This window comes from Gracilinanus agilis, chromosome 2 (genome assembly GCF_016433145.1).
Source record: "Gracilinanus agilis isolate LMUSP501 chromosome 2, AgileGrace, whole genome shotgun sequence".
In the NCBI taxonomy this organism is placed as follows: domain Eukaryota; kingdom Metazoa; phylum Chordata; class Mammalia; order Didelphimorphia; family Didelphidae; genus Gracilinanus; species Gracilinanus agilis.
The window spans coordinates 527473093-527484491 of record NC_058131.1 but is presented as its reverse complement, the minus strand read 5'-3'; the positions used below and the strand labels follow the sequence as shown (position 1 = coordinate 527484491).

Genomic DNA, 11399 nt, shown 5'->3' with positions numbered 1-11399 from the left:
CTCCTTCTCCCTCCTCTCTTTCCCACCTCTTTCTCTCTCTCCCTCCCCCTCCAGCTCTATCTCCCTCTTTCTGTCTCCCATCCCCCCTTTCCCTTGCTCTGTTTCTCATCCCTCTTCTCTCCCTCTTCCCCTTTCCTTCTCCCTCTCTTCCCTTCCCCTATCCATGTCTTTCCTTACACCCCTCCCTTCTCTTTTTCTCCTTTTACCATCTCTGCCACCCCCTCCCCCAGGATGCCTCATTAGGCTTGGAGGCCGAGACAACAAAAGTTCCCTGTAAGTCTTGCAACTTTCCACTTCTCATCCATCTTTCTCAACCCTTTCCCCACCTCTGCCCCCATCTCTACTTTTGTCTTAAAAAAAAAAAAAAAAAAAAAAAAAAGCTGATCCTGTGATTTCATTGGTGTACTGATTCTTCCAATGTGGAGTTTCCATCTAGCGCTTCCCACTCTATGATCCTAGAGAGCTCTCTGGGGGTGGGGGTGGGGGGCAGTGAGAAGGTAAATGCCCAGATTCACACAGCTGGTTATGTGTCAAAGGCAGGATCTGAATCCAACTCTTTCTGATTTAGTGCGGTACTCTATCTACTATACTAGGATGCCTTACTATAAATATATCTTACTTTTGGCTAGACTTGGTATTTTTATGGATGGGGAAATTTCTAATTGCTGAGTGAATTATTCACCTGTAATTTGTAGTCTTAGCAAATTGCCTGAGAGTTTGAATGACTTGTTTTGAGGTTATATGGAGATAATGTGTTTGAGAGGCATGACCAGAACCCAGGCCTGCCTGACCATATGACTGGCTGACCCTCTGCCCACTACACCAGTCTCCTCCTCTCCTTCTCAATACACCCACTACTATTTGTGCCTCCTCTAGAACCCTCTTGAGCCCAGATCCTACTTGGTCACCACACTGATGAGATAGCAGATTTTGCGCTCCAGCACCAAGATCTCATGCAGGGTTGACTGCAGGGAATGGTGACTGCTGCCCACTGAGGCCGCTGGCATCATAGACTCTAGCTTCACCACCATATCCTGAAGCTGGGTCTGGGTGGGTCCACACTCCTGCAGGAAGCTGTGCACGTCCGCCATGCTTGCCAGATGGGATCCCTTCTCCTCCTTCAGGGCCTCCAGCTGCTCCCATCTATCCAGAGAACATAACCTGCGGCTCAGCTTTAATGAGACATCTTGTCCTCCCTTGCCTCCTGGACAGGCCCCATTCACCAGAGGATTCCAGGCTGACCTTCTCCCCAACTCAAGTCTAACCTGGCTATCCTTTGCCCCAGCCTCCCATTGGTCTTCCTCAGACCAGATACCCTTGCATACTGTCTCAGTCATAGATTTCCTCTCTTAAGTTCCTTGAGATGGTTTCATTTTTTGACTTTGTTTCCCCAGCATCAGTGCTTGGCATACAGTAGGCACTTGAAAAAGACTTGTTTGGGGGCAAATAGGTGGCTCAATGTTAGAGCACCACCAGGCTTGGAGACCAGGAGGTCCTGGGTCCAAATCTAGTCTCAGACCTTTCCTAGTTATGTGACTCTGGGCAAGTCATTTAACCCCATCTGCCCTCTCTTGTGGCTTGGAACAGATACTTCGGATCAATTATTATTATTTTTTAAACCCTTCATCTTCCAACTTAGAATCAATACTGTGTGTTGGTATCAATACTGGGTATTGTTATTTCAAGGCAGAAGAGTTTGAGGCCACATTTGTATCCAGGACCTCCCATCTCTAGGCCTGGCTTTCAATTCACTGAGCCACCTATTTCACCCCCCCCCCCCATTTAGTATCAATTCTAAGACAAGGTAAGGGTTTTTAAAAAAGGGGGGAAATACTTGTTGATTAGTTTTATCTTCTTTCTCTCTGTTTCATCAATGCCCCTTGTTTTATTTTTTTTAATTTTTTTTACTTTCTTTTTCATGCAAAACACCCTTCCTTATTGGACATTGTTGTAAGAGCAAACTCATACATAACCAGAACCCCCAAATAAAACCATAAATACAATGATGTGGAAGACAACTACAACAGTTCTCTCTCTAGAGGTGGATAGCATTCCCCATCATAAGTCTTTCAGAATTGTCCCAGATCAGTGCGTTGCTGAGAATAACCAGGTTTTCACATATAATCATCATCCAATACTGCTGTTATTGTGTACAGTGTTTCCTAGTTCTGCATCAGTTCCTGCACATCTTCTCAGCTTTTTCTGAAATCATCTTGCTCATCATTTCTTATAGCACAGTTGTATTCCATCACCAACATGTACCATAACTCATTCAATCATTCCCCAATTGATGGACATCCCCATAATTTCCAATTCTTTGCCACTAAATAAAGAGCAGCTATAAATATTTTTGTACAAATAGATCTTTCCTCATTTTTTATTATCTCTTTGGAATACAGACACAGTAGTGGTATTACCAGATCAAAGGGTATGAACAGTTTTATAGCCCTTTGGGCATAGTTCCAAATTGCCCTCCAGAATGGCTGAGCAGTTCAAAATGTCCCTTGTTTTCCAAATATGTTCCTCCTCACATCCTCTACCAGCGAACATTCCCTCATATAACAAAGTGTTAAACAAAAAAAATTTGGCAAAACCAACCAACACACTAATCTAACACAGACCTCATCCGGCAGCATATGCAACATTCCACACTCATGAAAGAAAGAGGATGCCTTTTCTCTTCTCTCATCCATTTTCAAGCTTGGAAATTAAAAGTTATATAGTTTCAAAGTAGAAAAGTGAGGACACTAATAAATACACTGTTGGTAGAGCTGTGGATCCAACCATTTTGGAAAATAATTTGGAATTATACCAGAGAGCTATAAAACAGAGACTCAGCAATGCCATTGCTGTATTTCTCAAGGAGATCAGGGAAAAAGGAAAAGAACCCATATGTTCCAAAATATTTCAAGCAGCTCTCTTTGTGATGTCAAAGAACTGGAAATTGAGGGGATGGCCATCAATGGCTGAATAAATTGTGGTATATGATTGTGATGGAATACTACTGGGCTAAATGAAATGATTAGCAGATTAATTTTTTTTAAACTTGAAAATAACTACATGAGATAATGAAGTGAAATGAGTAGAACCAAGAGAATATGAAATACAGCTAAAGAATTAATATCTGAAGGATAACTTATGAAGGTCCACCTCCAGAGAATGAACTGAGAAGTGGAAACAAGAAAGACATAATCTATATATTGTGCCAAATGATACTTTCTATAGTGTGGGGAGGGAAAGGAGAGGATGAATAAAAAAATAATAATAAAATTTAAAAAATAAAATTATATAGTTTTGCTCTTCAATTTCAAGTCTTTTGATTCCACTCCAGAGGTCTAAGTGAACAAGTACCAGAAACACTTTGTTTTTTTTTTTTTCCTTCTCACTTTGAACTCCCACTCCTGTCTCACCTCTGGCTGAGTTCCTGTTGCCACTGCTGGATCCTGGCTGCGTGATCAGGATTTTTCTGCCTCAATTTTTCTGCTGAAGTGCTGATCTCTGCCAAGTGGCCTTTCCCCACAGCCAGAGCAATGAGGAAATTCTGAGTGAGGGGAGAGTAAAGGGTAGGGAGAGAAGGGTTGTTCTGAATGGGTTATTCTTCCTCATTTTCACCCCTACAACCCCTAGTTCCTAGTCCTGGAAAATAAGGAGAATTTCTTCATTCCGTGCTGTTTCACCATGGTGATACTTTAGTTCTTAGGTGAGTTGTTTTTCAGGTGTGTCTGACTCTTTGTGACCCTATTTGGGGTTTTCTTGGCAAAATTTTTGGAATGGTTTGCCATTTCATTCTCTAGCTCATTTTACTGATGAGGAAATGGAGGCAAACCAGGGTAAGTGACTTGCCCAGGATCATATAGACAACTTGGTGAATGAAATCCCTACGTGTGAAATCACCATTTCCATGACAGTTATGTCTGCAGTTGGGAATATTATGGGAATAAAGACCCTTCATTCCTGGGTAGCACTCTCTGTCTCTCTGTCTCTCTGTCTGTCTCTGTCTCTGTCTCTCTCTCTCCCCTTTCTGTCTTAGTTGTCTAGGGTCACATAGCTAGAAGTGTTCAAAGCAAAATTTGAACTCAAGTCCTCCTGACTCCTGGTCATTGGTAAATTTTTAATGCGAGCATTTATATTTTGGAAATGGGCAGATGCTAAAAATCAGGGCTTGATTTATTTTCTTGTTGAACATCTAGACTGGTGGTATCAAATTCAAGCAGAAAGAGAGCTCTGCAGACCTCATAGTGATTTAAAAAACCACAAATGAACATTATTTATGTTGTATGGTATTTTAAAAAAAACTCTTACCTTCCATCTTACAGTCAATAGTGTGTATTAATTCTAAGGCAGAAAAGTGTAAGGGCTAGGCAATGGGAATTAACGTCCCCAGGATCGCATAGCTAGGAAGTGTCTAAGGCTAGATTTGAATCCAAGACTTCCCATCTCTAGGCCTGGCTCTTTATCCACAGAGCTAGCTGTCCCCTGTATTGTATTTTTATTTATTTTGTTAAACACTTCCCAATTACATTTTTAACTGGTTCCTTTGCACTTGAGTTTTGCTAGTTGCTTGAGGTTAACTGGCTTTGAGCCTGACACCTTTAATCTAATTCTAAACTAAAGAAAGTGACTGAGAATATGCTAATAATGCAGACTAAATTTGAAAGTGTGTCCTGAGTTTGTTGTTGTTGTTTTTTTTTTAATAGAGAGCATTTACTAGCATGACTATGGCCTTACCTCAAATTTATGCTTGTCAGCCTCCACATTCTCAGGCTGGGGCTTCAGAGTCTGGAACAACACTGTCTGGTCCTCTAGCCAGGACTGGAGTTCTCCACAGGAGTCATAGAAGCAGAATAGGGTGGACATTTCTTCTAGCCGTCTCCTGCGATGCTAAAGACAAAAAGACTCAGGGTGCCTCTGAATGAAGCCAGAAGCCTGAAACCACAGAGAAGGCAGAGCAGTGTCCCCTGTCACAGATCCCTCCATGCTGCTGAGATGAGGTCAGATGGGAGAAATCAGCAGTTTCGCAGGTCCTCAGTCCTATCTTCCTTGAGTCTCCAAGTCTGATGGTTCAAGACCCTGGTCTCTTTCCCAGAATGCCATGCTTTTTTGGCCTCATCTGCAGAGAACTAGATGGTCTAAGGGTTATGGACAATGAAAAATGAAGGGTAGAATGAGTGATGTCATAGAGCAGTTTAGCTTGGCCTTGGCCATCGATCAGCAGTGATCAAAGTTTGGGATCTCTTTCTCTGGGTCTTAAAAATTATTGAGTTCTTGATGAACTTTGAATGTACATTGAAGTACAATTTTCTCTATTTTTCTTGCTTTTTTTGCAACATGGCTAATATGCAAATATGTTTTACATTATTTCACATGCAAAACTGATATTTTACTTGTCTTCTCAGTAGGTGGGAGAGCGACAGGAAGGGGAAAGAGAATTTGGAACTTAAACCTCTAAAAAAGAATATCAAAAAGAAATAATAAGTTAGAAAATAAAAAAATTCAAAATTATCAAGTTCTTTAGAGATTTTTGTTTATGTGGGGTATAATCTATCGGCATTTGCTGTGTTAGAAACTAAAATATTTTAGCATTATTGTGAAAATAAATGTGATCTTGTAGACCTTCAGAAATTGTCTTAGGGGCTCACACTCTGAGAAGTGCTGTTCTAGAGGTGGCACTTTCCAAAGACATAAGCTGAGTACCTGTGCCAGGGCCTGTAGACCCTGATATTCCTGGTTCAGTTGGCCTTGGGTCTTGTGGATTGTTTCAGGGTCAAAATGCAGATCTGGCTCCAGCGGGCTGGTGATCTCCTGAGTATCCCAGCGGACAGATCGCCATGAGGATCTCTGCCTGGTTCCCTGGTTCCTTGATCTTTCGCATAAAGGGCTCATTAGTAATGCCACCTGTAAAAACAGTGTTTAATGTGACCACTGACGGGCTTTCTCAGAAGGATGAAGTTTTGTGATCCTGTACGTTATAGTAGATAGATTTGCTGTTGTTCAATCACGAATATTTGTTTTCATTTAACAAGTCTTTATCCGCACCTCGCCCCACTCCCCACACACACCTTAATCCTCCTCACTCCCCAACCCCTCAAGAGAACAAACTGAAAAGAGAAAACAAATACTCATAGTCAAGTAAACAGATTCCCTCTTTGGCCTTGCCTAGAAATGGATGTCTCTCAGAATGAGGATGGGTTGGGTTTTTTGATTTGTTTTATTGAGACTAGCCCTCCTTATCTGGGCCAAACTAGAAGTGCAGAGGTACTCATGGAACCAGCCCCACTGCTGACTGGCACGTTCTGAGGAAGCCAGTCCAATGGCCCTGCTCTTGTGGGTTCACCATATTGGTGCCAGGCTTAGAGCAGACTGACCAGATCGGGTTTTAGCCCTGTTGCAGCTCAGAATTCTGAGCTCCAGTGATCCTCCAGCCTCAGCCTCCCCAGTATCTGGAGTTCTGGGAGTGACCCCCAAGAGCAAAGCAGGTCAAAGCCCTGGTGCCAATCACAATTGGACAGAGCCCATGGGTGGCCCCTACACTTTAAGTCTGGGCCAGAAAAGGAAGCCCGATTTCAAAAAAGCAAAACGAAACAAAAATGCAACCTTATTCTTTTTTTTCTGCTTTCTCATACCACGGTAATTTATTCAAATGTTTATAGATACAAAAACACACATTAAAGGGGAAAATGCTTACAATCATCCTTCTAAGTATATCAGCACCAAACCCTCCAAATTTGAAGCAAGAGAATGAAAAAATTTCTCTTCCACATGGGAACCTCAAAGAAGCACTGTGGGAGTATTCAGCAGGTAGCTTCCAGTTTCCACTTCCATCACACCTTCATGGTCCTCTCACCCTTACCCCTAGGTGCCCCAGTTACACCACAGCTACCTTCAAGGCCCATAATGCTGATGTCAATTCATCTACTGGGTATGAGGTGGAACAAAATGGCAGTTTCAAAGGCTCCCCTTACAAACAATTGAAGACATGTCCACTGCTCCAGGGGCCCCCAAACAGCTGGAGAGGTCATCAAGGGAGAAGAGAGGTGATTCCCAAACAAAAAGGCAAAGCCTCAAACACTGGATACAGTGATCTCTTTGCCACAATCTTGTGGCACACGTAGGTCACTACCAGTGCTTCCTTCTATGAGAAACCCATTTCTAGACATGACCAAAGAGGGAATTTGCTTGATGTGATCATGGGTATTTGTGCACAGAATGAGGTTCAGAAGGAGTACCTGGGAAGGCTCAAGCTCTGTAATGTAGCTTATTGGCACCTCTGCCTGGCATCCTTCTGGGTCCTTCAGCTTCCAAGTAGAAGGACTTGTTTTGGCAATCAACTCCAGGATGTGTCCCCGTGTCCAGGTGAAGTTCTCCCCTGGAGAGAGAAATGTTCTGAGTATGGCATGAGGTGGAAGGAAAGGGAAAGCAGAGAGTCAGTAGTTCCTCTTTTTAGTCAGCGAAATAATCTATAAGTATTTATTTACCAAAAAGAAAAAAAAATACTCAGTCAAGCAAGCAAATTTCATCTTTGGCCATGTCTAGAAATCGATATCTCCTTTTATGTCTCCAACAGAGTACTGGGTGCTGAAGTGAGCATCCCTAACATGAGTGTTGCACATGGCCCTTGTCCTGGAGATCACAGTCTCTCCTAGTTAAGGAGTCAGGCTCCCTTTTCCCAGGGCTCACACTATTCTTGAGGAACTGGTGTAGAGGGACACAAGTGGATATTAATTAACCAAACAACAAGAATGCATTAAGCCTCTACTATGTGCCATAATCTGGCTTAGTAATGGGGATATAAAGATATAAATGACATATTCACTGCCCTCAGGGGCCTTATATTCTATCAGAAAAACAAGTGCACATAAAATGTGTAAAATAAATACTAAGTGATTCGAGTTGGGGAAAGAGTACCCCTAATCCTAACCACAATGCTTGATACATAGAAGGTGCTTAATCAATGTTTATTTTATTTTTACTTTAAAAAAACCCTTATCTTCTTAGAATCAATATGGCATATTGATTCCAAAGCAGAAGAGCAGTAAGAACTAGGCAATGGGGCTTAAGTGATTTGCCCAGGGTCACACAGCTAGGAAGTGTCTGAGGCCAGATTTGAACCCAGGGCTTCCTGTCTCCAGGCCTGGTGCTCCATCCACTTAATCAATGTTTATTCATTGATTGATAGTAACTGACAGTGGGGAATGGAGCATGGATAGGCCTCCATGAGAGATGGTGCTTGAGTTGTTTGGAAGGAAGTTGGGGATAAACATTTCTAAGGATGGGGGAAACCTCCCAGTCAGGTTTTTGCTCTGAGGTGGTATGAGAGATGGGTTATCTCTTTCATTAGAGATAGGGGAAACATCATGCTTTTTTAGAATCCCAAGTGCAATAATCTCCCACTCTCAGATCTCCTCCAAGCTCCAGAGGCAGCAGAGACATGTGGGCCTCAGGCAGAGGGGTTAAAGCAGAAGCTGTTTTTCTGTCCAGATAGGGAAGGAGCCCATGGTACCTCTGTATGTGAAACGCATCCGGACTCGGGGGCCTTGGAGCTGATGGCTCTGCTGATAGCCAGCCATTGCTGAGTTCTGTGCCCAGCCCTGAGACTTGTTCACTCCATCCTCATCCACCTGACGCCAACCTTCTTGGCTCTCCACCTGGAAGTGGGGCAGCTCTGATCAGAGCTCCAAAGAGAGTTCTTGTCCTTCACCATCTCCTGGGCTGAAGCCTATGGAGAGCTTTCTCTGTCTGTCTCTGTCTTCTGTCTGTCTCTCTGTCTTGTCTATGTCTGTGTCTCTGCCTTTGTGTCTGTGTGCCTCTCTGTCTCTGTCTGTCTCTGTCTCTGTCTGTCTCTGTCTCTGTCTCTCTGTTTCAATCTCTGTCTCTTCTTCCCTTACCCAGGAGATTGGTGATAGAGAAATTCTAGAACAAAGTGAGGAGCTGAAGAGGCAAGGGGCTATAGACTATAAGTAGTAAAGAAAAACAACAACAACAACAATAATAACAACAACCCTCAGAGCAGCTAGTTGGCATAATACAGTGATGGCAAACCTTTTAGAGAGGCGGATGATATGGGAAATGTCCTCAGGCATCTGTGGAGAGAGGGAGAGGAGAAACTCGGCCCCTCATCCCTCTGGTTTTCTAGTAATGAACTCTGGTGACCTCTGTGCTGGGGTCATGACACACCCACCCACAGAGAGGGCTCTGAGTGCCCCCTCTGGCATGCATGCCATAGGTCTGCCATCATGGGAATAGTGGATAGAGTCTTACACTGGGAGTCAGGAAGACTTAGGTTCATATTCTACCTCTAATATAAGCTGAGGGGTCCTGGACAAATCGTTTAACTTGTTTAAGCCTCAGTTTTCTCCTCTGTAAGATAAAGGGGCTTGGACAAAATAATCTCTAAGGTCCCTTAAAAAAACAACCCTTAACTTCCATCTTGGAATCACTACTAAGCATTAGTTCCAAGGCAAGAGTGGTAAGGGCTAAGTAATGGGGTTTAAGAGACTTTCCTAGGGTCACATAGCTAGGAGGTGTCTAAGGCCAGATTTGAACCCAAGACCTCCCTGTCTCTATATCTGGCTCTCAATCCACTGAGTCAAGTAGCTTCCCCCCTCCTCTAAGGTCCTTTTGCAGCTTTAAATCTTCAGTTCTGTTATATTGTGCAAGCTCAGTATCTAGCAAGATTTTGAGCACTTTGGGGATAATACACTAAACATGTAAGCAGAGTGGAGAGAACTGGGCTTTAACCCAAGGTGCTGGCATCTGCTGGGGAAGGGCATACACTTTCTCCTCTTACTTTGCTTAGAAATTCTCTCCTGACCCTCAGTGCTCCTCAACCAATAGATCCATTGGTCCTGGACAATAGGACAAGTGTGACCCTATTACTTTGGTGTCCCTCTCCTAGGGGATCCCAAAGGAATCATGGACCAAATGTTCAGGAATTGAGAAGTGGACCTCTTTGTTGCCCACCACCGAGGACAATCTCCCCCTCACGTCTAATGCAATTTGGTCAAGAATCCCTCATTATGATTTTGAGCATAAAGTATAGTACTGGTCCATAAGGAACTTATAGATCTTTTGGGAGAAATAAGGGTTACACATGGGCAACTGGGTGACATAGTGGATAGAGTGCTGGGATGGAGCTAGGAAGACTCATCTTCTAGAGATAAAAATCTGGTCTCACACAATTCCTAGCTTTGTGATCCTAGGCAAGTCACTTAACCTTAATTACCTACTCCTAAGACAGAAGGTAAGTATAATAAACAAACAAACAAACAAACAAACAAATAAAAGAGAAGGCTCAGTCTAGACCTCAAAAGGAAGTAAGTTAGACCATCAAGAATAGTGAATTCAAAGGTCATAGAAGCAGAGATTTAGAGCTTGGAGGGACTTTTGAGGTCACTGAGTCCAACTCCCTCATTTTACTAATGAGAAGGATGAGCCTAGGATGGATGGGAACCCTAGGTTTTCTCGAGTCTAAATTCAGTGCTCTATAAGTTGTGAGAGAAAAGAATTAATAACTACTAATAACCCACATGCACATAGATAGCACTTTAAAGTTTACATGCTCTCATTTATCTTGTGAACCCTTTACTTTGAGAGATAGATGCGTTTTCTGTAACCTTCATTTTACAAGTGAAAGTAAGGCAGATGGAGGTTAGGTGACTGTTACACAGGTAGTGGGTCTCTGGTGGAATCTGAACTCAAGTCTTCCTGGGGTGGAAGAAGATTGATAAAGGTATCATGCTTTGATTATTCCTGGAATCAAAAGATTATTTATTTCAAAATTATTGATTTCAAATTTCAAAATTTGATTTTAAAAATGACTTTAGAGATGATCTAGTCCAACCCCATCATTTTATGGATGGAGAAACTGAAGTCTAGAGAGGGAGGTCTCACAAAGGGAATCAGTAGTTGGGCTGGACTTTGATCCTAGGACCTTGACTCCAAATCCAGTTTTCATTCCTTTCTATTAGGCTGCTCCATTGTGAATGGTCTGTATCCCTGAAATAACTTCCCAGTCCTCCTTGGGCTTGAGGAGTGGGAATCCAGCCCTTGATCTGTTCCATCCCATATTCTTTATTCCCATATCAACAATGCCAAATTTATTACCAGAAGTGGGGCTTGAGTGGCAGCAGTCTGGGCTTGCTCCTCTAGCCTCCTCAGTTCCAGCCCACAGGCCCACATTTCTCGCTCTAGTCTCTGGTGACGCTGGAGCAGGACGGACACACCGGCCTCATCCTTTCCATAGTCCTCATTGGCCAACAAGGACTGCTGCTCCTGCAGCCAAGACTGCACCTCACTCACATCTGCAAAATACTAGGGTGGTGGGAACCCAGAAGAAAAAGGAAGAGATTTGCTTCAGGCCAAAAATGTGAAAGAAGTCCTCCCTTACCATGGGATGATCC

General features: G+C 43.0%; 1 protein-coding gene across 1 annotated transcript in view; it reads right to left on the bottom strand.

The window, feature by feature from the left end:
• SPTBN5 (spectrin beta, non-erythrocytic 5) overlaps positions 1-11399 on the bottom strand; it is a 91592-nt gene that overhangs the window by 63602 nt on the left and 16591 nt on the right. The window contains exons 11-16 of the mRNA XM_044665113.1: positions 11087-11310; positions 8630-8632; positions 5695-5878; positions 4729-4881; positions 3411-3541; positions 901-1143 (exon numbers count right to left, since the gene is read on the bottom strand). Of these exons, the coding sequence (XP_044521048.1) occupies positions 901-1143; positions 3411-3541; positions 4729-4881; positions 5695-5878; positions 8630-8632; positions 11087-11310 (938 nt within the window). The remainder of the gene's footprint in view (positions 1-900; positions 1144-3410; positions 3542-4728; positions 4882-5694; positions 5879-8629; positions 8633-11086; positions 11311-11399) is intronic.